We start from the raw sequence: 25970 nt of genomic DNA, 5'->3' as shown, positions 1-25970 counted from the left end.
TCCCCCTGCCGTAGCAAGTACAACCGTCTCTAGCCTTGACCCTGGGGACAGCCCCCCGGTGAGACCCTGGTTCTGTAAACCCGGCTAGAGAGATGCCCAGCATCTGTCTGGTTGCAGAGATGAGTTGCTACAGAGTCTAAAGGCATCCCATGGTGGAGCCTGTACCCGTTTTACAGCAGAGGCGGTCTCTGCAAGGGGGTGTGGGGAGACCCACGTGAGCCCCGGCCCCGAACACCCACCTTGCGCAAGCCCCGGGATGGTGTCCGTTAAACGGCTGTGGCCGAATGACTTTGATTCCAACCAGCCAGCGTGATAACCGTGCACCTCTTAGGCGCTGCGCCAAATAGGGGCCCAGAGGCCGGACCCTAAAGGCAGGGCCTGCTCACTGGGCCGCAGGCACTTCCCTGGAGGCAAGGCCGAGGCCCTCCCTGGAGAGCAGCTCTGATCACTGAGCCACCAGGTGCCAGCGGGCAGGGCAGGGAGCCTTGAGGTCCAGGATGGGGCGCACCCCGGCCTCCACGGTGGATTTTACACTGTGCTGACAATCGGGCTGTCGTGGTGTCTGTGCGTCCAGCTCGTGATCCGGAGGAACCCTCCAGGGCTAAACAGAATCTCCTCCACCTTGTTTCGGGCGCCCCAGTGAAGTCCCAGACGGGACCTAAAGACTCTGGCCAAGAATCGTCAGGACCCCTCCTTGTCCTGGCTCTGACCGAGGCAAGGCCGGGGCCCTCGATTCTGAGCCATGCAGCGACGCCTACACCAGGCCCTTCCACTAGGAACCGGGCTTGGCCGCTCCCAGGCCGCGTGTGCCTGCACAGGCAGGCTCGGGAGGGCGGGAAAGGCTTGCCTCTCTCTCCGCCTTGGCGGTCTCCCCTACACGGCACGGGGCTGCCGCAGACGAGGCCCTCACGTCACCGTGGAGCCACCCTGCCCTGCGGGTGAGGGCCACGGGGGCAGCGGGAGGACACAGCCCCAGGAACGCAGATGGGGAGTCGAGGGCCTGCGTCTGACCCTTCGTCCTGGAACTGCTGTGTCGTTGCAATTTTGCCAAACCCCGTGTGGCCTGGCCCGGGCGCCTCCGCGAGAGAGCAGACGCTCACATCTGTCCCCGTGGCCTCTGGGGAGGAGGTAGGCAGCACCTGGTAATTGCGAGAGGTGTTTTAAGACCTAGAAGCAAACAGTAAATGCGTCCCTCCGTTCGGTGTGTTCACTCCCTCCAGTTCATCCCTGAGCATCGCACAAAGATCGTGACCGTTTGCCTGTTTCTGATCTGACTTTCCTGATCATGAATCAATTGATTACCTCCCCTGAACGTCTCCGTCCGTGTGCGCGTGACGCAGAAGGAATCCCTCCCCGTCCAAAGCCAACCTGCGCTGCAGCCTGGCCCGTCTTACCCCGCAGAACGCACCTGCCTCAGAGTCTGGGGTGCACATAAACATCTGGCCGGTCATTTCCACTCATTTCTGGGCCCCCCGAGCCCACCCGGTCAGAGCCCCTGTGTTGTTCTGTCCGTCTTCAGATGCCTGGTCCCGACACCTGGGCGCACCTCTATTTTGATTCTGTGTCTCCTTCCCGAGTGCTCTACCCTGACCGGCGTGGGCACAGCCTCTCCGCACAGCCCGGAGGCAGGCTGGGGGCAGCTCAAGCACTCCTCTGCCCAGCTCACTCCTTCTGGGGCCTCGGCCCTCCCGGGGAGGACGGTGGTGTGCATGGGGCACTGCCCTAAGGGAATCATTATCTCATTGAAATCCTCACAGCAGTGCTTCCCGGTAGGGAAAGGAGGGTATTCACAGAACGCCTGAGTCACTTACAGTTGTTTAACTCGACGATGTCGTTTTTCACACTGCCGTTTCTTTTTCTCGAAGTAACGACTCACGTGGCAGTAGGGGGTTGTAAGCGTTGGCTCGGCAGCTGGTTAGCGAAAGCCCAGATCTACCCATCTTCTGGGTTTACTGTCCCTAGTGCATTGTTTTTTCATCCTCGTGAGTGGTGCCTTGTGGTCGCAAAGTGGCTGCCACAGCCCCAGGCGTCACATTCAGTTGAAGGGAGGAAATGGATGAAACGAGCTGCCTCCGTCCCTTTTATCAGGAAGGCAAAGCTTTCCCCAAACCTTGGGACTTCCCTGTGCTTCTTGTGGACGAGAAACCGTCACATGGCACTTCTAGCTAAAAGGAAGGTAGGAAGACAAGTATCGGGATACAAGGAATAGAGGATTGGGAATGGTTGTCTTATTTGCCAGCCTCAAGGTCAACCGAGGAGGTATTCAGGAAAGGGTGAGCGGACTTGAGGGAGGCCCTGTGCCTGGCCTGCCCCCCCCCATTTCTCATTCCTCTTGGGCAGATCTTAGGGACCCACTGGTTAGGAAGGAGAGGGACTCTGCAGTATGTAATCCAGGCTTGCTGGAACGTGGAGAATGGCAGGGGTGAGCCTAGAGAAGGGGAGCTCCTGAGGAGCCCCGGGTGGCAGCACCAGGCACAGGGGCAGAGGGCCAGGACCGCATCCTCTCCGGACCGGTTTCCCTCTCTGGGAACGGAGCGTGATGGCAGTAACTATCTCCAGTGTGGTCGGACGGACTGGAAGGGCCAGAGTAGTGCCTGACCCACAGCACGCACTGTAACGTGTCCGACAGATCTGTGAGAAGGCAGAGATCGGCGGCGCACAGAGACCCGTGGCGGAGCCCGTGGCGGCACCTCTTGGCCACGTTGCTTCCCCCCGATCGGACCCTCTTCTTTCTCCGCCGCCTGGTTGTGGGACAGGGCAGAGCAAGGTTGTCCGATGCACAAGGACCGGTAACCTAGCTCTGGCAAAAAAAAAGAAAAAAAAGTCATTTTACGGGATGCGTTGAAAAGATACAGTTAAACGTTTTCCTGAGATCGTTGCAAAAAAAAGGAAGATCGAATGTCTGCCTTCCACGACAGGACAGCATTCAGGTGACTTACCTCGTCCTGAATTTGAACCAGAAAGAGAGCAGGGCCTCCCCAGTCACGGAGAAGGGGGGCCCGACCCAGTTGCCCCCAGAGGACTCTCTACGCAGTGCTCCAACAGTAATTGTGCCGATGGCTGGAACTCTTCTTTCAGGACCAAGTCTGTGCCGCACGGACCTGTCCAGCCTCTGCCTCGTCGCTGTCGGGTGCATGGGGCACGTGCAGAAATCACACACTTCCTAAGGGGGCCGGGGTCGCACCTCCTCTCCCGCACAGCTGCCCTCTCGGACACGCCCGAGGGAGCCTGGCCGTGAGTCTTAGCCTGCCCGACCTCTCCCGCGGGAGACCAGGCTCAAAACAGAGAGACAAAAACGCGGGGCACGTCCGCTCGCTGAGACACACGCGAAGATGTGATTCCGACCCGTCTCCTGTAGACGCTGGAGAATTCTGTCTGGAAGCCAGTCTCCTTTCGGATACCATTGCATTTGCCAGAGAGCATTTGTCACAGTGACCCGGGTGAATGCGACACGGGGAGGGGCTGTGTTCTCCCTTTGTTCTGGAAGAGGCATATAATTTTCGAAATGGTCTATTTTTTGTCTTAGCATGTAATTATACAAAAAGCATAGTTCTCTAACCCCAAATATTACTTTATCATTTAATTTAAAAAAATTTTTTTAATGTTTTATTTATTTTTGAGAGAGAGAGAGACAGAGCACGGACAGGGGAGGGGCAGAGAGAGAGGGAGACACAGAATCCGAAACAGGCTCCAGGCTCCGAGCTGTCAGCACAGAGCCTGACGTGGGGCTCGAACTCATGAACTGTGAGATCGTGACCTGAGCTGAAGTTGGACGCTTCGCCGACTGAGCCACCCAGGCGCCCCTATTTTATTATTTAGTTTAAATAATTGACGAGCGAGAAAGGTGGACGTGTTTAGTGTATAGATAATCATCCGTTAGAAGATACTGGCCCATTGGGGCCCACGGAGGCATGGAAGCCAGCCGTCTGTGGCCAAAGACTGCCCCCCGGATCATCTCTAAAGGGGATCACCACACAGCTTTCCAGGAGCCATCATCCTTCCCTTGGGAGTGTTCACAACATGCGACGTCCACACTGAACATGAAGAAACGGTAGTCGGGGTCGTTGGTTACATAGCTTTCCCAAGGAAGGCAACTGAATCTTTGTTTCTCTTCCAAATTTTTATTTAAATTCTAGTTAGTTTCTGTGGTATTGGTTTCGGGGGCGGAGCTTAGCGGTTTATCACTCACCTACAACACCCAGTGCGCATCCCAGCAAGTGCCCTCCTCGACGCCCATCACCCATCTAGCCCATCCCCCATCTAGCCCATCCCCCACCCACCTCCCTCCATCAACCCTCGGTCTGTTCTCTGTTGTTAAGAGTCTCTTATGCTTTGCCTCCCTTTTTTTTTTTTCAACGTTTATTTATTTATTTTTTTTTGGGGGGGGGACAGAGAGAGACAGAGCATGAACGGGGGAGGGGCAGAGAGAGAGGGAGACACAGAATCGGAAACAGGCTCCAGGCTCCGAGCCATCAGCCCAGAGCCCGACGCGGGGCTCGAACTCACGGACCGTGAGATCGTGACCTGGCTGAAGTCGGACGCTTAACCGACTGCGCCACCGAGGTGCCCCTTGCCTCCCTTTTTTATATTATTTTATTTTTCCTTCTCTTCCCCCATGTTCATCGTTTTGTTTCCTAGATTCCACGAGTGGAATCATATGCTATTTCCCTTTCTCTGACTTATTCACTTAGCAAAATACACTCTGGTTCCATCCACATCACGGCAAATGACAAGATTTCATTCTTTTTGGTGACTGAGTAATGTTCCATTGTATACATAAACCACATCCTCTATCCGTTCATCAGTCGATAGAAACGTGGGCTCTTCCCGTACTTTGGCTGTTGTCGATGGCGCTATGAACATTGGGGCACGTGTGGCCCTTTGCGTCCGAATTTTTGTATCCTTTGGGTAAAACCTAGTAGTGCGGTTGCTGGGTCGTAGGCTGGTTCTGTTTTTAAAGGAGGCAACTGAAGCCAATTGCCCCCAGATCTTTAGCCGTAAGGAGAGAGACCACACTGGGTAGATTCATCTTGATCTGCAGGGCAGCTGGGTTGGAAGGCGGGGTCCTCCCCTCCTTTCTGTTTGCTGTGAGCCTTATTCTTGGCCCCAAAGTAGCCCCCCCTGCCGTTCAGGGAGCTCAGAGCCCTCACCCCAAAGCCCGTTCTCACACAGATTTGTATCATGACCACGTTACCTTCACATCAGCGAGAACCTCTGTCTCTCGATTTCTAGCCTGTTGAAGAGCCCTCGCCCACCAGGTGGCCCCAAGGACCCCAGCCCCGGAGGCCGGGCCTGATGTTGGTGCTGGGAAACAGCAACCTTTCTCCACCTCCCGGTGCCTCCCCTCCTGCTGAGTCCCCTTGTGAGGGGGTAAAAAGAGAAGGGCGACCACGGGGAAGTCTGAGATGCTCATTGGCTGTCCCCTGTCCTCTGTGGGCGGAGAGAACACCCAGTTCTGGAGGCCGGAGGTTCAGGAACAGGGTGTGGGCAGGGCGAGTGCCTTCTGAAGCTGGGAAGGAGAGGCTGTCCCCGCCTCCCTCCCCCCCTCCAGGGAGATGCTGGATCCTTGGTGCTCCGGGGCCTTGGGGGGCACCAGCACCACCCCCCCCACTCTCCCGTGTGTGTCTGTGTCCAGATTTCCTCTTTTCGTAAGGCAGCCGGTCATGTTGGGTTAGGGCCCACCTGCCCAGTATGACCTCATCTGTAACCACATCTGCAGGGTCCCCACTTCCAGATAAGGTCACGTTCTGAGGTCCTGGGGGTGAGGACATCGACACAAGAATTTCGGAGGGACACAGTTCTATCCGTAACACCCTCCTGAGGCACGTGCTTAGAAGACGCTGGAAGAAAGAGCAAAGATGCCTTACACCTTGCAGGTGGAACTGCTGAGGCCCCCTCCCCCCATACGATTTGCACAAGGGCGCACGGCTACCCCAGGTCTAAAGCTGGCATTTCTGCCCCGGGATCCCCCGAATGTCCTCGCTCCAGAGTCTGCATGGAAGTCTCACCTGCCACTGACCGGGGGCCGTCGCCGTTCGGTACACACGCGGTGAACACCCGCAGCAGGTGCCGGTCACACGCGGGTGCTGGTGCTGCCACGCCCCCCCCGCCCCCCCCCTCGCCCCCCGCCCCCCCCCCCCCCCGCAAAAGCCGGTCACGTGGGCCGGGAGGCCGGAAACCGCAACCGCAGGGGGAGGCGCCCCCTGCCTCCGCCCTGCTGCCTCTGGGGGGACCGTCCCCCAGCAAACCTGAAAAGCCAGTCCCTTCCGTGGGGGCAGGACGCTGGCGGGCGGAGCGGGCATCCTGGAGGGAGGGGAGGGGAGGGAGAGGCAGGAGCACGCTGTGTTCCGTGTCGTGAGCGGTGAGATGCCCCACTTCACGGACTTCAAGAGTCTCGGAGTCAAATCTGTGTTCTTTTTTTTCTTTTTTAATGTTATTTTTAGAGAGAGCCAGTGCGTGCATGTGCACGTGAGCAGGGGAGGGGCAGAGAGAGGGAGAGAGAGAATCCCAAGCAGGCTCCGCCTTCACAGCGCAGAGCTCCGTGCGGGACTCGATCTCATGAACCGTGAGATCGCGACCTGAGCGGAGATCGACTGTCGGGTGCTTGACCGACTGAGCCCCCCAGGTGCCCCACATGTGTGCTCATTGCGACCGTGACGGTGTGCGCGTGGCAGCTGGTGTGCACGTGGCAGCGTGTCACACACTTAATTTACTGTACGGTGTGATAGGCTCAGCGATACGACCCCGTGCACAGTAGGTCAGCGGCCCCAAACAGCTGCTGTTGTCGGGAGTGGGGCCCGGGGGCGGACTCCCCCTGGAGGATTCCCGGGTTGCATCCGAGAGGCCACGGCCGTGCTGGGGACGGGGCAGGGGGCGGGCGCGCACAATAGGCCCAAAGAACATCACAGGAAAAACTACAGTACGCACCGGCACGTGGGAGGGCCCGTGTGATCTCCCTGTGCCTGAGGGGGGTTCCGGGAGAGGCAGTCCAGGCCAAGCCGGGTGCCGAGGGCACCAGGGGTCCCTCTGAAGGAGGCAGCCAGGGGACAGTGTCGGTGAACTAGAGAAAGCCCCCTGGGGCCCGTGTCGCTGGTGACCTGGTCCACACAGGTCTGCGGGGAGGGGGAGGTCGGGCGTGTTCCCTGAAGGAAGCCTCGGGAGGCCTGTCCCTGCGCTGCACCTCAGGGTCCTTGTCTCCGCCCTGGGGGTGCCTCCAGGTGCGACACCGGTCGCCCCAAAAGATTTGCAAGCCCGGGAAGCCAGAGACAAGAACCTGGGGAAAGGCCCCGTGCCAGCCTTCATGCTGCAGCCCGGGAGCACCCGGGTGGGGTGCATGAGCCCTGCAGAGCCTCGGGGTGTGCCCGTTGGCCGTGGTCACCAGACGGTGGTGGCGGCTCTCGTGACTGGGGCTGTCGGGCGGGCCCTACGAGGTGGCTGTTTTGAGTAAATGCCTCTCCAGACCTTCTGCAGGATGGGAGGTTGCAACGGACCCACTCTCTAGGGCTTTGCAAAGTGGCCGCTTGTCTGGTTCGTCCCTCGTGACCGTCCGTGTCTCCTATAGGAACTTCTGGGAGGGTCTCAGACCCCCAGGGGGATGCGGCTGCGGTCAGGTAGGAAGGAGATGGGCCGACGAAGGTAAAATAGCACGGCCGTGTAGACCGCGTCGGATCCGGTCCCCGAGCACACCTGTGGCGAGCGGCTCCCCCCGCTGGCAGACGGACGGCTCTCTGTGTTTCGCATTTCTGTTCTCTCCAGCGTCCATCTCCACAATGCTTTCCCCGTCCTGGTCTCCGGTGTCCCATCCCGGCTCCCGTCAGCAACAGGCGGACCTTTGACGGCTAGGTCAAGACCAGCACGCCGGTCGGCTCCAGCCAGCCCTGGGGGCCGAGCGGGCGCCAGACCCCAGCTCTCAACCGGCAGTGCCCTCTGAGACCCAGCAAGCAAACATTTTAGACCCTGAGTGAATAAGATGCCAGAGGGCCGGAAAATACTTCCAAACTGTGAAAAATAACGTGTAGGCAAAGGGTAAGTGATTAAAATGTAAAGCGCAGGCCTCGTGTTCACGTTCTAGACGGTGCAGCCTGGACGTGACAATCGGGCAGAGCTCCAGTGTTTGCGAGGACACCAGTCCCAAGTGAGCTTGTCCTGAGCACGCCCCAAGAATTCAAGGTGGATACCGTGTGACTCGAAAACAGCAGCCGAATAAAATACTTCAAAGGCATCTCGAAGGGGCCAGGATTAAACATTTCCCCAGGCTGTCTGGGGAAGTATTTGGGGCAGATGCCAAAACCCTTTGAGAATAATTTACTGAGAATGCACAAGTCCAGTGATGATTAACCCCACGGTGACAGAGGTCGCCTTGTTAAAAATGTGGAGTGGAGAGCCGACCGTAACCGGGGCCGTGGAAAAGCAGACCCCCGCCACCGCCGGAGGGCACGCTCACGACTGTGCATTGACTAAGGAGGTCCCAACTGGGTGCCAGGTCACAACGTCCCCCCAGGGGTAGAAATCAGACGCGTGGGGCCAGGTGAACACGTCCAGTGATACTACAGTTTGGCGATGGACCACAGATGATTAAATGTCCCTACTGCAGAGAGTAAGCGTGAACCCTCACATCTGCTCCTTTGACGTTTCTAATTCATAATTACCTGACGTTGGAGAACGCGGTGAAAACTCCTCACTTCCGGTGCGCTGGGTCACCGCCCCCCGACGGCTGTGATTCAGGAATCTGCACAAACGCTCCCTGACTTTCCTAGCCCAGAACTCTGCCCGATTGTCAGAGGTGTGCAGTTGACGTAGAAAGGGGTCATCAAGGACAAAACCGCCTACTTAACACATGTGAGGAGAAGATCAACAAAACCAGAATCCAAAATAATAACCACATGGGCCCTAGGAAGGTTGACGTAGGCCTTCAAAACCCGTGTGCAGAAACTTTCCTTCTGTTTCACATTTTTCTCCTTTGGAACACCTATAATTTTTGAGTAATAGCCAAAGTGTTAATTCGTTCACTGTCGACTGTTGGCTGAGGCCTCAAAGCACGAACGTGGTACAAAGCCTCGCTGCAGCGGAAGGAAAAGGTGCAGATAGAAATGTGCTAATTAAGCCTCCGAGAAAACCCAGCCCGCACCAGCGTGGAATTTGGAGTTACACCAATGTCTGCGTTTCCTTTGGGTCTCACTTGGTTCCAGTTCCTGTGGATCGTATTCGCAAGTGATGAGCGAAGACGAGACGTAATGGGAACAGAAGGCAAAGTAGGTTCTTCAGAGGAATTGAGCCGATGAGTCACACTGCGGGTGCGAGCCACCTCGGGCTCAAAGCTCGCACTTCTGACCGACCCCCAGTGCTCTAGCAGCAGGTCAACGTTCACGAGAAGGATCTGGGAAGCAGTAGGGAGTCGGGGGTGGGGTTCCCTCTACTTTAATCCTTATCACCAGGAGCGTGTTTCAGTCAGAGTTCTGGGCTTGGTCAAAGGTGGCCTGCCCACAGGATGGTCTGAGGGAGGTCAGCGCTGGGAGTCAGACCGCGGATTGGTTCTCCACGTTTCTTTACAACAGCGCTTTGGGTCCCTATCAGGGGCTGCTAGCTGCTGGGACCAGGTCTCAGGGCTCTGGTCAGGGGTTCACAGAACAAGGGAGACAGACCCAGGAATCCGGTGAGGTCCTCCAGGGAAACACCTGTTTCTACTCATTCCGGCACTGCTGACACCAGATGTATGGGTTTTCCATGCCAACAAATTCTTCACTTGTCAGTCGACACCAGCTTGGAGTCGTATAAGTGACTTCAGTCTGGCTCTAACCACCCAGAGTTGGCACGGACCCCGAGGGCTCAGTCCCACAAGGTGTCCCCGCTTCTGGTGCCCCTCCCACAGCCCAGGGCCTCACCTGTGCATCCGACCAACCAGCTATAAATCAGGAGTTCCCAAGACCCCTTCTCTGGGTTCAGTAATGTGCTAGAACAGCTCACAGAACTCAGGAAACACCGAGATCTGTGTTTATTACAAAGGATATTTTAAAGGACACAGATGAAGAGGTGCATAGGGTGAGGTCTGAAGGACCTTGGAATTTGGGGTGCACCACCCTCCCGGCACATGGATGCATTCTTGCACATCAACCCACAAACTCTCCAAACCCTGTTGTCTAGGGTTTCTATGAAGTTTCCGTTATTTGGACGTGCTCCATTAAATCACTGCGGTGGGTGATACGCCCCTCCTCCAGCCCTCTCCTCTCCCCTCCCTGGAGGTCAGAGGTAAGGCTGGAAGTTCCCACCCTGTAGTCACGTGGTTGGCCCCGTGGTTGGCTTCCGTGGTGACCAGCCCCCATCCTCAAAGGGCTTTCCAGGGGCCACCCCATTGACATAAATTCTGTGTGTGGGGGTGGGGGGATCAAAGAGGCTTGTCGTGAGCAACAAAAGAGCTGCTGCTGGGGCCAGGGACCACAACCAAATACTGTGACAAAAGATGATTCTGTTATTCTCACGACTTGGGAAATTGCAAGAGTTGGGGGGCTCTGACCAGGAGCCAGAGACAAAGACCGAAATGGATACTTCTCACCATATCATCATGTCCCAGGTCCTCAGAAGAAAACTCCAAAGGGGACTGAGGACAGGGTGGAGCCCAGCCTGGGGTGACACAGATCTCCCTCCAAATCCTAGTTCTCCTCACAAACTCTCGGGCGACCTTGACCACCTTACCCCGTGTCCTTCAGCCTAAAAAGTAGCGGTCACAGTCGTAGGCCCTCGGTGTGCGCAGAGCCGGGCAGGAGAGCAGAGGAGAAATCCCAGAGTCTGACCGCCGCCCGCATTGCCTTGTATCACAAGTCCGGCGATGCTACGGGACCAGCAGCGGGTTCTCCCCCAGAGTATTGGCCTGGCCAGGCTTCCCCGGGCAGACACGGGAGGTGGGCCTGGGCCTCCGTCCTCCTGAGACATCTTTGCCCAAGGACAGCTCTCGCCCCTCCTTTTCTCCCCACGTGAGCACAAGGACCAGGATGCAAAAGCATCCGGCCACATCCAGGAGGGCCTCGTCTTCTGGGACCCCTGGAGCCCGTGTGGGGGCTGCCCCCCAACCTCTCAGGCCCCGACGGTGAGGCTGGGTGGGGAGCACCACAGTGACCACAGCAGCTCGGGGTGGGCCCGCGGAGCCCGGGGTGCAGAAGCGGGAAGCCTGTGCCTCACAAACCGAGTGACACGGAACCCCCGTCCCCAACCTTGGGACAGGAGCTGGCTGGAGACGGCCCAGCCCACGCGGCTCCCATGCCACCAGCCCCCTCCCTGGCCCACAGTCTCTTCCCCCGACTTCGCATCCTGGAGAAAACACAGCTCTCAGGGCCTGAGGGTTTTGGTTTCTCTGATTAATAGACTTATTTTTAGAGCAGCGTTAAGTTTACAGAAAAGTTGAATGGAAAGTACAGCCAGTTCCCTGCGCGCTCCCAGCCACCCCCCTGGACGGTTTCCCCTAACACTAAACTGATGTCAGTGCCACGCGTTTGTTGTAAGGGACAGACCAGCGCTGGCCCAGTGCCTCCGTTAGGCTCCCTCTGCCTGTGCACTCACGGCAGACATAATAGTGACACAGTGTCGGGCAAAAAAGTTTCGCAGCCCTGAATCCTCTGTGCTCGGCAGACTCGGGCCTCCCTCGCTCCCCCAGCTCTTGGGATTTCATGTGAGCAAGAGAGGAAAGAGCCAGTCCGGGTAGGAACAACCAGCCCGGCAGAACTGTTTATAAGCCGTCTCCAGGGGCCCCAGCGTTCGCTCGTGCGGACGCCAGTCTTTCTCTGGGTTTCATCCCGCTGGAAGCTGCCTCTTCAGTTCCTGGCTTTCTTTCCCTTCCCTGTAAACCCAGAGCTGCCTCCTCTCCTACTGCCCCTGTGTGTCCGCTGCCTTCTGGAAGGCCGGCCTGCGCCAGCTTTAACGGGCGTCTGAAGCGTGGCCGGAGGGCGCCCGGCTGGCTCAGTCGATAAAGCCTGTGGCCCTTGTGGTCTCTTGACCTCTGGGCAGAGTTCAAGCCCCACGGTGGGTGGTGGGCGTGGAGCCTACGGGGCCTCCAGCTTCCTCCCCCGGATTTCCAGGCGTCCCCACACCTGCGGCAGGAATATTCCAGCCTGCCTCACCCCTGCTCTGGGCAGCCCAGCCCCTCCCTCTGCTGCGTCCGAAACCATCAGAGGCCACGAAATCGGGGGTGTATTCTGATGCCCGTGTCTGCTCTGTCCCGGGACAGGTGCTGGCCTCGACGGGGTGGAGGAGATCAAGCGGAACCCCTTCTTCATGACCGTAGACTGGAATGTAAGTTGCGCACGGCGGTCCCCGCCTCTCACGACGACGGGGAGCGAGGGGGCGGGCACAGCAGCCGGGTACAAACCAGAGGTGAACGCGGCCATGTCACCTGGAGGAGGGTGACACCTCTCTCCGGAGCCTATGAACAGGCTGGCATTTTACAGGCACAGACCAGGGACCACCCGTCCCCGCAGCACCAGGCCCGAAATCCCTTTATCGCTTGGCCCTTTAGAGGCAGGTTCAGACGACCCTGCAGCCACTGCTGTGCACTGAGGACAGAGTGGAGATCACCGTCCATCCGACAAGGGGCCCCTCGGGTCACTTGGTCACTGGGCTGTGGTTTGCTGGGTCCCTGGGCCTCTGTCCCTGGGCCCCTGGGCCACTGCGGGTCTCGGGGCCGCTGGGCCGTGGGCAGTGGCCCACCGTGCAGGCCTCTTTGGTGCTGAACCACTGGCATCTCAGATTCTGTGTTGCTTTTCCGGTCTCTCTTCAGGCCCAGGCCCCCACAGCTAGCACCCTTACAGAGTTATTAAAGAAAAAATGGATCACCCAGACCGTTAAAGACAAAATCACGGCTGACACTCGTTAGCGACCTAAGGAAGACTTACCACCGTGGTGCATTCAGGGACCACTGGGCCGGGGTCTGCAGTCGGGAGAGAGCTGGGGCTCGGCCCTGCCGAGCTTGGGCCAGTGGGGTTCATAGCCAGGGGACGGGCCGGGTGCCGATGGAAAACCACTGAGAGGACACACCAGCGCCGAGGGGCTCTTGTGCCGGACGCCAGGCCTGGTGATGAGACAGACCTCACTGGTCGGGGGAGGAGACCCCGTCAGAAGTCAGCCTCTGGCTCCGGCTCCCCAAGCCAGGGCCACAAGGCTGCCGGACGCTGGCTCCGGGGCTCCGGAATCTCATTCCACCAGCCGCTCGGAGCCGTTTCCAGACCCTCAGCTCGGGGCTGGTTCATCTCAACAGCCGCCCTGTGCTTTGTGTGCATGGAAGACGTCCCTCCTCTGATGTCTGTTTCTTTCGGTCCTTTCCTTTAGGTGAACACAGCTATTACATTTGGAGATCTTTAACAAAGTGTAGAAAAAGAGTTAACGTCCTCTCTAGCACAGGGCTATTATTACGCGTGTTTGCCCTTCCCTCTGTCTTCCTCGCGTCCCCACGGAGCGTGGTGCCCCGGCCGCTTCCGGCCAGGAGTGGCTCGGCGGCCCCCGGCCCCCGGTGTTGCCCCTGATGGAACCCCTGCTCTCAGAGCTTCTGACCCTCCTCCCCTCTCCGCCTCTTTTGGAGAAAGTCGAGCTGGGAGAATGTGAGATTCTTTAATACCCACGTCTACGCTTCTGACTATGCAGCTTTTACGAGATCAAGTTTCTTTCCAACGGTGACACTGGAGAGAAGCGTGTGAGATGCTGGCACATGTCACCTCCCCTCCGGGGACACAAGCCTGGCTCAAGGGCCAAACCGACAGCAGGTTGAGTTCAGAAAAGTGGGAAGTGGAAGCGGGACATCAGAGCCACTGCCTGCGCGTGCAATGTCTTTTTACTTAGCTTTCCGGAGATGCAGGCTCACACGGAGCTCTTGTCATCCCCAGCTCACAGACGGGCACCTGAAGGTCCTTTTCAGCCGATTGTTTTCGAGTTCCGTACAGCACGGAGGCTCTGCTGTGTGGGGTGATGGGGTCTCAGGCCCCCGAGTGCCGGCACGGCACCACACACGAGAGCCTCAGAAGCTGAGCCCTGGGGACATGCCCCCCACCCCGGCACCCAGCGAGGACGCGCTCTGGGGCCAAGGGGGGTTGCTCTGCCGTGTCCCGTCCCCTCCCACCCACGCGGCCCAGAGTAGAGCCACACACCCCCTTCTGTTGTCACTCACTGTTCCATCGACTCAGCCTACTGTTGGGCATGTTGGAGACACCTCCAGGACCTGGGGACAGAGCGGTGGCCAGGACGGGCAAGTCCTACACGCTGGGCTGGGAGAGAGAGGCAGTAAGCAAAGGGTGCACCCTTGGTCCCAGAGAGAAAGCAGCGCTGGGAAAAGAACGAGCAGGCGAGCTGAGACCCCCTGTCCCTCCCGCTCCCCTCGCCCCCGTCTCTGCGCACCTGTCTGCCGCCCAGCACACCCGCCCCCAGTTATGTCCTCCTCATGTCTTCTCCTAAAAGCCAGTTTCTTGGGGGCACCTGGGTGGCTCAGTCAGTTAAGCATCTGACTCTGGATCTCAGCTCAGGTCTTGATCAAGGGTCATGAGTTCAAGCCCCACATTGGGCCCCACACAGGACATGAAGACTACCAAAAAAAAAAGAAAAAAAAAAGCCAGCTTCTCGCTGAAGTCTCCCTGGGGGCCCTTCCAAACCTGCAGCTCCTCGCCCAGCGCCCCGACTCCCCTGCTCCTTTTCCTCCGGCTTATCACCTTCCAAAGCACTGGGTCACGGCCCTTATTTATGTCGATCGTCCTTGTCCGTCCCCTGCCGCTGGGTATACCCTCCCCGAGGTGAGGATTCGCTGTCAATGTTGTTAGACGTGTCTCCCACGCCTCTGAGACGCGCCTGGTTCAGAGGACACACTTGGTAAATACTGAGCGAGCGAGGGAACGAGAGAGGGAACGAGAGAGGCTCTTGGGGCAGAGGAACCCACTTCTCGCCCGCTCTCTGGGGCACCGCAGCCCCCCCGCCCCCGGCACAGCCGAGAACACAGAGGAGAAGGACATTGCTGGGGCGTCGGCTGGGACGACCAGGAGGGACCGGGCACCATTCAGCACAGCTCTGCCCAGGAGGACCTGTCGGCAAGAACTATGGACGGACGCCCATCCCGGCCAAGAAGGGAGCCCCCCACAGAGCAGGCCTGCAGAGGGGGGGCCAAGAGAACTTCTTCACAGCACGACGGCCTTGAACCCCACGCCAGTCGGCTCTGCGTCCCAGGGGTCCGCGCCAGCTCTGAGCAGCGGCCCGGCCTGTGTCTGCAGCATTAGGAAGGCGAGGGTCCCGCGGGAGACCAGCTCCAGTGCACCCAGCACCGCTGTGCCGGCCAGGGGACGGGGGCGGGGGTCCCTGCCCGGACACACACGGTCACTGGAATGTTGCACCAGGAAGGCGGCAGTCTGCATTATTTCAAAGTAATCGGACTAAAACTGAGGTTGGGAAACCTCTCCCGTTGCTTTTGGCATTTGATTCCGTTGTGTCTCTGAGAGAGGCCCTTCAGATTCACGGGGACTGAGCATATCTGCCCTCACTTCAGTATTTGCCCGCAGAAGACGAGGCAGGGGCGGGGAGGGAGGGAGGGCTCTCATTCCCTCTCCAGCCCTGGATGAAAGCAGCCGGTGCGTGGTTCAGGGAGCTCTGAAGAGCCACTTCTGTGCAAGTTCACTTATTCCACGAGCAGCGCTGGGTGCCGGCCCGTGTCCCGGTGAGCAGGGCGCCCGTGGTCCGGCAGTTGCAAGACGCAGCTGTCCTCAAGTTGCTTGACATCTGACCGCTGCACGTAGACGAGAGATCCCCGTCGCCACTCTCCGCCCGTCCTCTCCTCCCTGCGCGCCAGTGAGCCGCGGTGTCGCAAAGACCAGCCCCGGCCGTCGGTCACACACCGGGCACGCCGCAGACCCATCGGGAAAGCAGACGTGAAAACGTCCGACCTGGACGGGTGTCCGGACGTGTGCCTCCTGCCACAGCAGCCCGGACAACTGAGGGCCACAGCAGAGGAGCCTCTGCAGAAGCCGTTACCGCCAGGAGGCCTCCCCTCTGCCCGGCAGGTGCTCAGGACGACAACGGGAAGCCATTTCCTCAGCCGTCTGGTTTCTGCCCGGGTGTGCGAGCCCAGCGCCGGCCTCGGACCCGACCCGGAAAATATAAACGTACTTATTTCGCTCTCTGCTTCCCTCTGTGACCCAAAGCTGCCGGCAGAAATTTTCGGGTGACCTGTTGGTGCGGAATAAGTCCGTTCCCAGTGGATGTGGGGTCACATCCCCCGGTTTGCCCTGCTCTGCCATTAACTGGGCTGCACAGCCCAGCAAATAAAACCGCCTGGGAGCAGATCTTCCCGAAAGAGGCTGGTTCAGCAGCCGAATGAAAACTTGCGGTTACAGCCCGAGGCCTCGGCAAGGGGTCGGGGGGAGCCCCGCACGTAGTCTGCGTTTATTTGCCCCTGATGCTGCGGGAAAGTTCATCACCGCGGCCCGCGGGACCCCCACCCCCAGCCCAGCCCGGGGGCCCCTCGCCTTGGGGAAGAAAGATGCTTGCCTCGACCACAGGCACCGCGGACCGACCCCTGCTGACCAGCTTGCTGCTTCCTGGCCGGGGCTGGGACCTTCACTGTAGCCGTTCAGCGCCCGTTATTGTGAGGAACTCACGCCTGTGTTCTTTTTATACTTCTGACCCCTTCCGAGGGTAGCAGCTGTTGTGATTCTGTGAGGTGGGAGGGACTCCTGCGGGAAACTGAGGCACAGGGCAGTGAGAAGACAGCCCGAGGTCAGCACCTGCGAGAGCCCCCCGACCTTGCCGGTCGTGCGTGCCAGCAGGAGCGGAGAAAGGACTTCTTGCCCCCAAGAGTGGATTTTAGGGGTTCGGGTCCCGGGAGCGGCGGGCTGCTGGCCAGTCTCAGTGCCTGTGTCAGAGCGTGAGGCAACTTCTGTCCGTCTGTTCCCACGTTAAATACTGGGCTTCTTCGTTCCAGGAGCCCGACAGGACTCTGTTCAAGGAATGACCGCCCCTCGGTTCAGCAGTCTTGTAAATCCAGATACTTTGGTTGGAACCGCTTGCGGTGAGGGTAACCCATATAGACGGAGTCCCATCAGATCCCCCCTCCCTGGGTGCTCGGAGGCTGTTTGAATTCTGTTGCTCGGGCCAGGCTTACGGCGAGGGTAACCCGTGTAGACAGAGCCCCATCAGATCCTCCCTCCGCTTCCCCGGGGGCTCGGAAGCCGTTGGAATTTTCTGTTACTCCGGCCAGGCTGCCACCACTCTGCGTCTCCGCATTATTTCTGCGTCGCTATTTCGGGAACGATCCATAGCTGTGCCCTTTCCTACTGGAGAGTGTTAATTTTGAAACGCCTGGAGCCAAAACTGCCCACAGAAGCAGATGTTAGGTCCGTGGCCCCAAGCTCGCCTCAGCCCCCTGCTCCATTATCCAGTTAGCATTTTCCCTGTGCTCCCTCTGTTCTGCCGTCTGTCATCTGAAGGTCTTTTAGGTATAAATAGCCGTGCCGCACCTGCTCAGAGGTTCCTGGCACATACTGGCTCGATGCGAAATCCGTTGCACTGTGGCTGTGACTTGTGTCAGCCTGAGATCCTGGGACGAGCCGGATGTTTTGAAGTGATGCCTGGCGAATTGATCATGAGACCCCATTCTCTCTCCGGCGGTGTGGGATGGATCGTTCTGGATGCTCAGAGAGGGGAATCTAGGTCAGAATTCTAATGCCTGTCGTCAAGCTCAAAACCTACACAAAACGCTGCTGCCATTTCGTTCTCGAATTAACCCTGTGTGCCACAGTTTACGCTGCAAAATGAGAAGCGAGGTTACTTTTTCGCTAAAACCTCAAACCCGCTCCTAGGTTTGCACACAGGGAAAGAAAAGCATGTGTAATAATAACACACACTAGCACGTTCCAGAAGTTTATCCAGCAACGGGAAGAAACTGACCGAGCTTTACGACCGCAACAAGCATAGGGGAGCCACGCACAGGGCAGAGGGCACCTGGCCACCCTGCCCAGCCCTCCGCTACCTGCTTGGAACCAGGATGAAACCACAGCACCCTCGGGGCACCGCACGGTGGTGTTCCCGGCCACCCTTGGACAGGCTGTGCTCATAGGCGTAACAAGAACAGGGACCGGTGTTCGGGGGGCTCTGGAGTCTGCACGGGGATTCCCGCCCCGCCGTGATGCCCCCACCGGCCGGCAAGCCTTCGGCGGACCCTCTCGCACGCCCTCCCCTCCCGTCAGCTAGGAATCCTTCGGGAAGCACGGGCTTACAGAGGAGGTTCAGAAACACGAGGAAAAGCAGACGTGCACATGCATGAGTGAGGCCGGAGTTTTTACGTGCTGTAAACGCACTGTGATGGCTGGGCTCTGTGCCGGGTTCAGAGGGCATGCACCGGGCTGGGAAGGAGGGCACTGAGACTCTGCAGCAGGGGAAGCCAGCGGGTACCACGTCCTCTGCTAGGTTGCAGGGGTCATCCTGATGAATTCCTTTTCCTTACGGTAAAGACCTGGAAAGTGGGAAGCTGGGCCTCCCCCAGAGGTCGGCCTCCCGGCCAGGACTGCTGTGCCATTCTCGGGGAGCCGTCTCAGCGGGAGACCAGGGTAGAACACGTGGCCCCGGGAGTCAGCTTGGTCACAGGAGGCGCCTGTGCTTTCTCGGGTTTTCCTCCGTGGGAGGCGGGTTAACAAGCAGAGTTGGGCAGGTTTCTTTCTGCACGGAGGGGAAGGGGCTGGGACTGTGCCAGTCACCTCGGCATCCCAGCCGGCTTCTCATCAAAGCCAGCGTGCGGTTCTGTGGCTGGTGGCCGGGTGGGAAGCGAGGCTGCGGGGTGTCCCGAGCAGGGCGTCACGGTCCCCACCGCGGGGTGCGCACACAGGCACAGTCGTGGCCGCCGATGCCTCCGGGAGCTGCCCAGTGAACCATCAGGGAGCAGAAGCGCTTCGGCTCCAAAGTGCTGGGTTCGGGGGACTGTTTAATCCGCAGCCGTGAGGCTGGGGGCAGGCACTGGCTTCCAGCTTCCAGGGGACCCCGTGCTGGCGGAGCTGGGGTTAGAAGAGGAGCTGAAGGTCACCTTCAGCCCCAGGTGTAACACCTCCCCTTTGGATTAAGTGACAGCCAGTTCTGTGTGCGTGTAAATAAATCCCCCTGTTAACGGAAGCAGGAGCCCCCGGCTCGCGGAGATTCCTCTCTCCCCCTCTCTCCCTCTCTTCCCCCACCCCCACCTCCCCAAGTAGCGAGAGAAGACACGGATGCCGAGGGAGAGGGTGTGCGTTTTCCTGGAGCAGGACAGATACCGATTTAATCACCCAGCTCGAACATCGCAGGAGAATCGCTGGTCGAGGAGAGAGGGTCTGAGCCCCTCAGGGCTGCGCTGGGCCATCGGTCTTGGTGACGGCCGGCATTTTAATCAGGGTGCACAGCTCGCTTCTCCCTATTACATTTCCTCTGACAAGTGCATACATCAGGGAAGTTTATTCCCATCCCGGAATGCGTCACCGCCGAAAGGAGCATCTTTCTATTTACGGAAAGAGTTCAAGGAGTAAATCAATCCCTAATGAAGTCTATTCACCCAGGGCAGGAAATGACCGGTGAATGCAGGGCGGAGTTAACACATTCTTTCTCGCCGGTGACTCCCGAGTGCACACCCTGAGCGCCGTCCTGTGCACGCCGCGGCCCCTGCCGCTCCTTAGGCGGCGGAGCCCGGTGGCCATCGGTCAGTGCCAGCCTCCGGGGCCCCTTCGCCCGGACACAGCTCCCGTTCTGCCAGCCGCGCCCGCACTTCCCGCGGCCACGGGGGCCTCTGCAAGGGTGTGCTCCGGGCGGCGACCAGGACGTCGTGCCCTGCTGCCACCTGCTGGACCCTCCCCCGCCGTGAGCGCCGCTGTAACAGGAAGAGTCGGGATGCCTGACCCTCCTCCCGGCCGGCCCTTCGTCAGTCCCGACCTTGCACAACTCACCCCACCTGTCTTAGCCTGGGTTTCCTCACCTGTACAACCAGGAGAGGAAATCTGCTCTTCTGTGTTATTGAGAGATTCAGAGCAGATCTGGACGGGAGTCACTGCAGACGTTTTCGGAGCCACCAGGACCCCTGGCTGCAGAGCTGAGCTCCAGACTTACTGAAACAGAGGCACCGAGAAAGGGCCCGGGGCACTCCTGTGGTCAGGCAGAACTCGGGAAACTCAGAGGGCTGCAGCCAGACCCGCGTCCTGGTATCCAAGCCCCGCAGCCAAGGTGCCAACCCGCCAGGCGCTCAGCACCCTGGCCAGAGCCACTACTGTGCGCCCAGAACTTCCACGACCTGAAATCCACCCCGGTGGCGCCCCCTCAGCCTCCACCAGGACTGGCAGCACCGAGGCCCCCACACCTCTGCAGCCCACGGCCCACCTCCCCGACCCACCGAGCCCAGCCTCGCCCCCCTGCCCACACTCCCTCTTCCCCATCTGCAGCTTTATCCGCCTCGTTACCGGGGCCCGATTCCAAACTGTGTTGTCCCTTAAATTGAATCTCCCCAAAAGCACGAACTGTCGCCCTGCCTGAGAGCGTCGAGAGCACCACAGTCAGGTTTGGAAGGCGTTTTCAAATTTCCACTAAGACCGGAGCACTGAGGGGCGTGGGTTTTCCGGGCATCCTGTCACAGCTCAGGCTCCGTGACGCAAGTTCGGGGCCTCCCGACGTGGCCATTCTCGAGAAGGGCTGACTCACCATCGAGTCAGGTGTCATGCTGGGCCCGTCGGAGGGCACAGGCGTGTGTAGAAGGGGCACTGAAGCAGCTGCTCGAGCAGAGGGGTCCGGACCCCCAAATCGGGGATGCCAGAGCGGGTGCCCAGGGCACGTGCCCCAGCCCCCGCGCCCAGGCTCGGTTCCCTTCTAGCTGGGGGCTTTCACAGCGTCCCCCAGGGGTGGCCTCGGGGTCGCCGGGGCAGAGAGGAGGGCACCCAGCAGCAGGTACTGCTGTCACCCAGGGTGGGGCAGCGTGGGGCCGTCCTGCCAGATTTTACTAGAAGAAAAAAATTCTGCTCCCTAAAAAGGTTTAAAACGTCACGTTGCCCTAAATGGAGAATACTTTGCACGTGTCCAGACCCTCGTGCCTTCGGTTATGACTTTTATAGAATACATTCCATTGTGTTCTGCGTCCTGTGTAACGTACGTGCACATTTTACGCATATTCGTACGTACGTCAGAGTATCAAGAGGTGCCATCCGCAGGTGGAAACTGGGGCCGTGTGCGCGAAGTGTGTCCCCCGCCCCGGCGGCGGGCCGCGCTATTCCGCGGCATTCTCTGGTGTTGTCGGCGGCTCCTCACGGCTCTGTCTTGCCTTCCCTGCAGAAGCTGTACCGGAAGGAGATCAAGCCGCCGTTCAAGCCAGCGGTGGGCAGGCCCGAGGACACCTTCCACTTTGACCCCGAGTTCACAGCACGGACGCCCACAGGTGTGTCCCAGCAGCGACCCAGCGCTCTGTCTGGTCGTGGGTCCTCCCCCCACCCCCCCGACCGGTGAGGGGGTAGCTATCCAGGAACCAGAGAGTCTCGCGTGCGGTGCTTTCTGGAGGGTAATTGTCGGTTCTGACTTGTTTCGTCTGCTCCGCCATCAAGGTTCAAGTGGTGGAACCGGTTCTCGGTCGTCGCCCAGGTAGCATGTGGTTTGGGAATCGTCCAGGTGTCCTGTAGATCCCCGCCCCCTCCCGCTGCCAGTTCAGGGACCACTTCTTTCAGGCAAGAAGGGAACGTCGAGACAGTGACAGTCTCCATGCAGCTAGAGGGTCTTGTGGGGAGAGGAGGGCCGAGGGTGAAGTCCACAGCTGTGGGAACTGTAGCCCTGACGCACGCCAGCAGCCGACACTGCCCGCAGAGCCTTACCAGCTACCGGTCTCGGCACAGCAGACGGACACGGAGCCTTGGCTTTCGGGATCTGTCAACAATCCTTCTTAAGGTCTGTCGAACTCCGTCAGTCCAAAGTCATCATTTTGTGACATTAATGAGTCAGTATCGGGATTGTTTTTGAGACCTGGGAATGGTCTCAGTCTGCGTGGACCACATGACACACAGCTGGCCTGGGCGCCCTAAACAACAGACATCTACTTTGGTTCCCGGTAGGGGCTCCCTTCCCGACTTGCAGGCAGCCACCTTCCCTCCGTGTCCTCACGGGGCCTCACTCGGTGCTGTCTCTCCCTCTTCTTAGAAGGACAGCAGTGCTGTTGGGTCAGGTCCCATGGCCTCATTGAACTTTACTTACCTCCCCCAAAGACCCCGTCTTCAAAGACAGGCACAGAGAGGGCGAGGGCTTCAAACTCTGAATTTGGGGGGACGCAGTCCAGGCCATACAGTAGTGGTATGTTGTGTAATGGTGTTATGTAAACTAAAGAGGCGAACCCCCCTCGTAGAGGGATGGGGGGACCACGTTCAGGGAGCTGGTGGATACGGGGCTACATACGGTGTATATGGGGGTTCTTTGCTCGCTGACTTGGAATCCGAAATTTTGCATGACTTTAAAGGTGGTTATGAAAGACACAGCCAACTACAAAACACTACGTGGAAAACTTGGAGCAGAGAATCCACTTTGTTCCCTTTGGTTTAGGCTCCTGGTGCTAGGAAGTAAATTCGCCCGGTGCTAGACTAGAGAAGCTCAATTAAAACCCAGAAGGCTCAGCCGAGTAGTTTTTAGAATCTGAAGATTACGTTCTGCGAGAAGCAGCACCTCCTGAACGCTGCGGCGTTGCCCCGGCAGGCGCCGAGCTGTTCTAGACCCCGGGCCCCTGCACAGAATGACGGCTTCGAGGTCTGCTTTCCCTTAGAAACCTCCCAGGCTACCACCAGCTGCTCTGAAGGTCCCCACCAAGCACAACGGATCCAGCACCATTAAGCAGTCTTCGACCCCCAGGGTGCTTTGGCGTCCTTCCTTGGGGCTTTAGATTTAAGAATTTGAGCTCATCCCAGAGAATTCGCCAGAGCCCTGCAAATGGCGAGGGTGAAGCGTACCTCAGGAGGCTCCTTCACAGCCTCTGAGGAGTGTGTGTGCTTTGGGGGAGGTACGGCCCTATTAACTTGGACAGATGCACTTGCATTAGTGAGTGGAGAATTCGTAGATCGCATAAGCAGTGTCTCTGAATGAAGGAAGGGGCGCGGAGGCCATCAGCTGAAGTCCAGGCGGGTCCTTATGAAGGTTGCCTCGGCCAGCATTTGGCTGGTGTGGCTGCCGTGCCCACGTGGGAGGTGGCATAAATAGAACGTAACAGGCTTTAAGATCATCGAGGGGATGCTGATTTTCGGCACGGTGCTTAAAAAGCAAACACGAGAGTTGGATAAGAGAGAATTTTCAACTAACTGATTGAAACTGAGGACTTGGAAACTTTGATGATCCCGTGACTCATTTCTGACTACTTTGTCTCATGGGTTTTCAAATCTTAGCCCGGCATCTCCCACCAGCCAGCAGCCTCCAGTGGCCAAAGGAGATGTAAACTGGCTTTAGTATTGGCTTAAGTTTAGGGGAAAAGATGCTGTAAGCCTTTCAGAGGACATTCCCACTGCGCATCCAGAAACCTTACGTACAGGATGTGGATTATGCACTGTTTCAGAATCACATTGCTAAGTATGGAAACCATTTGTCAATAAACTTCATAAAAAAAAAAAAAGGAAAAAAAAAAAAAAGAATCACATTGCTATAGCTGCCCTTTAACACAGCCATGCTCTCGGCTCGTGTGCTTAGAAAATCCTACCCTCTTAATATATACATATAGAGAGAATGACTTTTCCGTCTCTCAACACTTCAATTAGTCCCTCGCACAAAGGTCAACTGTGTGATGTCATTAAATTAAGTAAAAGTGACTGGGGAACTCCAGCTAGGAAGCTCCCCCTGGAAGGTGGAATTCTCTCGTTGTTACCTGCAGACTCACCTGGCGTCCCCCCCAGCGCCAACGCTCATCATCTGTTCAGAGGATTCAGTTTCGTGGCCTCGAGTCTGGTCCAGGAGCCCTCACCGCAAGATCTGCACAAAGCCACGGTCCACCCCATCGTGCAGGTAACCCCGCACCGCCCGACTCCACGGTCTCCGGCAGGTGTGGGTGGTGAGGGTCACACGTGGACGGAAAGCCAGCCTGGGAGCGGGGGCGGGGGCGGGGCCGGCTGGTACCCGGAGCGCTTTCTGCCATCAGCTCCTTTCCCGGCCTCGTGGGGGTCACTGAGTCTCATGGTGACCCGAGCCGTGGCTGTTACCCCTGTTCCACATTCATCCTAACGAAGGGTAAAGAGTTCTGATGAGACTGTCACCGTGGCGTGTCTACAGCCAGAGCCCCCACACGAGTCAGACGGGGCGTGCTCACGGTGTGCAGTGGGGCCAGTACCCCGAGAGAGCGATTTGGTCTGTGGCTGCAAACCGACTTTTTGGGAGGTCGATGCAGAGGACGTTTATTTTATAAGACGCTTCCCCCCCCAGTTAGTGTAACCAGATGCAGAGAATTCTAAGAAGGAATGGCGATCACGTTTTATTTACGGACCGGATCAGGGAAAATTGGGCGGCATTAGATCTCCACATCGCCTCTCCAGAGCCTTTTGGGAAACCACGGTGTGTCTGATGTGGGCGCTTGATGTGACAGGATAGACCGTAGCTGGCGGCTTCTCGACCGTGCTCTGAGTGGGGGATCGTGCCTACGGGCCATGCCTGGGACATCACGGGGTCGGATTTCCAGGGAGATGACACAGCCAGGCACCGCTCTAGACCCCACTGTCACAACCACACACGCAGCTTCTGCAGGTCCCCTGCCCCCCTGTCTCAGGCTCTCAGGTCTTCAGGGGGATGGGCCCAGGCAGTGGATACCGGGTACTGTGGTCTGAGAATGAAGTTCACAGCCGGAGAGGTCAGGGGAGTCGGGAGGTAGGTCGAGAGCCCTTGCTGACCAGCAGCATGACTCCACGAACCCCTGGGCTCAGTGACCTCAGTGCACCGTCTGGAACCCCCCTTCCTGCCCGTGTCCCGTGTGCCTGTGGTCGTGCCCTTGCACGAGAGAGCCCTGACGGCCGTCTCCGCCCTTGGTCTCTCTCCGCAGCAGTTGCACGGGAACAACGTACACTTCACCGACGGCTACGAGATCAAGGAGGACATCGGGGTGGGCTCCTACTCCGTGTGCAAGCGATGTGTGCATAAAGCAACGGAGGCAGAGTACGCCGTGAAGGTAAGACCGCGCGCGGGCGTGGGCAGTGCCGCGTGCGGTCGCCGCGCACAACCGCACCGCTCCGGCGAGCCCTGACCGTGGCAGGCCCTGCTGAGCCGACCGCCTCCCCCCCCCCCCCCCCGCTCACCGTCTCCCCAGGTCTCCTGTGACGGAGCGCAGTCTGCTTTGGTATGAGGTCATCCGTTCAAAAGTTATTTTGCAGATCATGAGTATTTTCAGCTTTATCCCACATCCGAGTGCCGACCACCGTTCGTAGCTTTGTATGAGTGCACTCTGGAATAAAAGCTTTGGGTCTCAGTATTCTGGAAAATACAGTTGGGGGACAGGCGCAGTGTTTGATGGGAGAGGGGGAAGGAAGGAGGAAGCCCCGGTCAGCAAAAACTACCTCAAAGAAACGAATAGAGGCATAAACCGGTTAAACCTGTGAAAACCTAAGCAGAGAGCTGGCCATTTTACTCTCCACCATCCGGAAAAGTCCGTAGTAAGGATTATCTGTAATTATCTAGAATCCCGTCTCTACATAGTACCTTTCGCCTCTGTAATTGTTGCTACATTTGATAGTTCATCTGGAAATCCCAAAGACCAGTTTCTTCAGTTTTCTGGGTGATAAAATATGGACTAAAGCTAAAGCTTCCCGCTAAAAGCACGACCTAACTTTCGTAAAAAGCGTAAATGGCACATTCTGTCCACAAGAGCGGGAGAGAGGCTCTAAGTCCACCGCTTTCCCGCTGAACTGACCGCCGGGTCCGGCCTGTGGCGTCGTCGTGGCCGAACCCAGTGTTGTCTGTAGCACGTGGCCCTGCCCCTGCCCGCCCCCCAACACTTGGGGGAGCGTGGAACCTTCCAGCAG

At 58.3% G+C, this 25970-nt stretch overlaps 1 protein-coding gene across 6 annotated transcripts in view; it reads left to right on the top strand.

Moving 5' to 3' along the window:
- Window positions 1-25970, top strand: part of RPS6KA2 (ribosomal protein S6 kinase A2) — a 293733-nt gene that overhangs the window by 241431 nt on the left and 26332 nt on the right. For all 6 annotated transcript variants that reach the window (XR_006964631.1, XM_047093147.1, XM_047093149.1 and 3 more), the window contains 4 exons: window positions 12215-12279; window positions 21283-21385; window positions 23840-23970; window positions 24995-25120. Coding sequence is in view for 5 of the 6 variants with exons in the window: in XM_047093147.1 (XP_046949103.1) it covers window positions 12215-12279; window positions 21283-21385; window positions 23840-23970; window positions 24995-25120 (425 nt within the window). In the remaining variant the exon portion in view is untranslated. The remainder of the gene's footprint in view (window positions 1-12214; window positions 12280-21282; window positions 21386-23839; window positions 23971-24994; window positions 25121-25970) is intronic.

Source organism: Lynx rufus, unplaced genomic scaffold (genome assembly GCF_022079265.1).
Source record: "Lynx rufus isolate CCGP_SWC_20201006 ecotype Redwood Valley unplaced genomic scaffold, mLynRuf1.p SCAF_32, whole genome shotgun sequence".
NCBI lineage: Eukaryota > Metazoa > Chordata > Mammalia > Carnivora > Felidae > Lynx > Lynx rufus.
The sequence above is the reverse complement of the archived record's forward strand: the minus strand, read 5'-3'. Positions and strand labels throughout refer to the sequence as shown.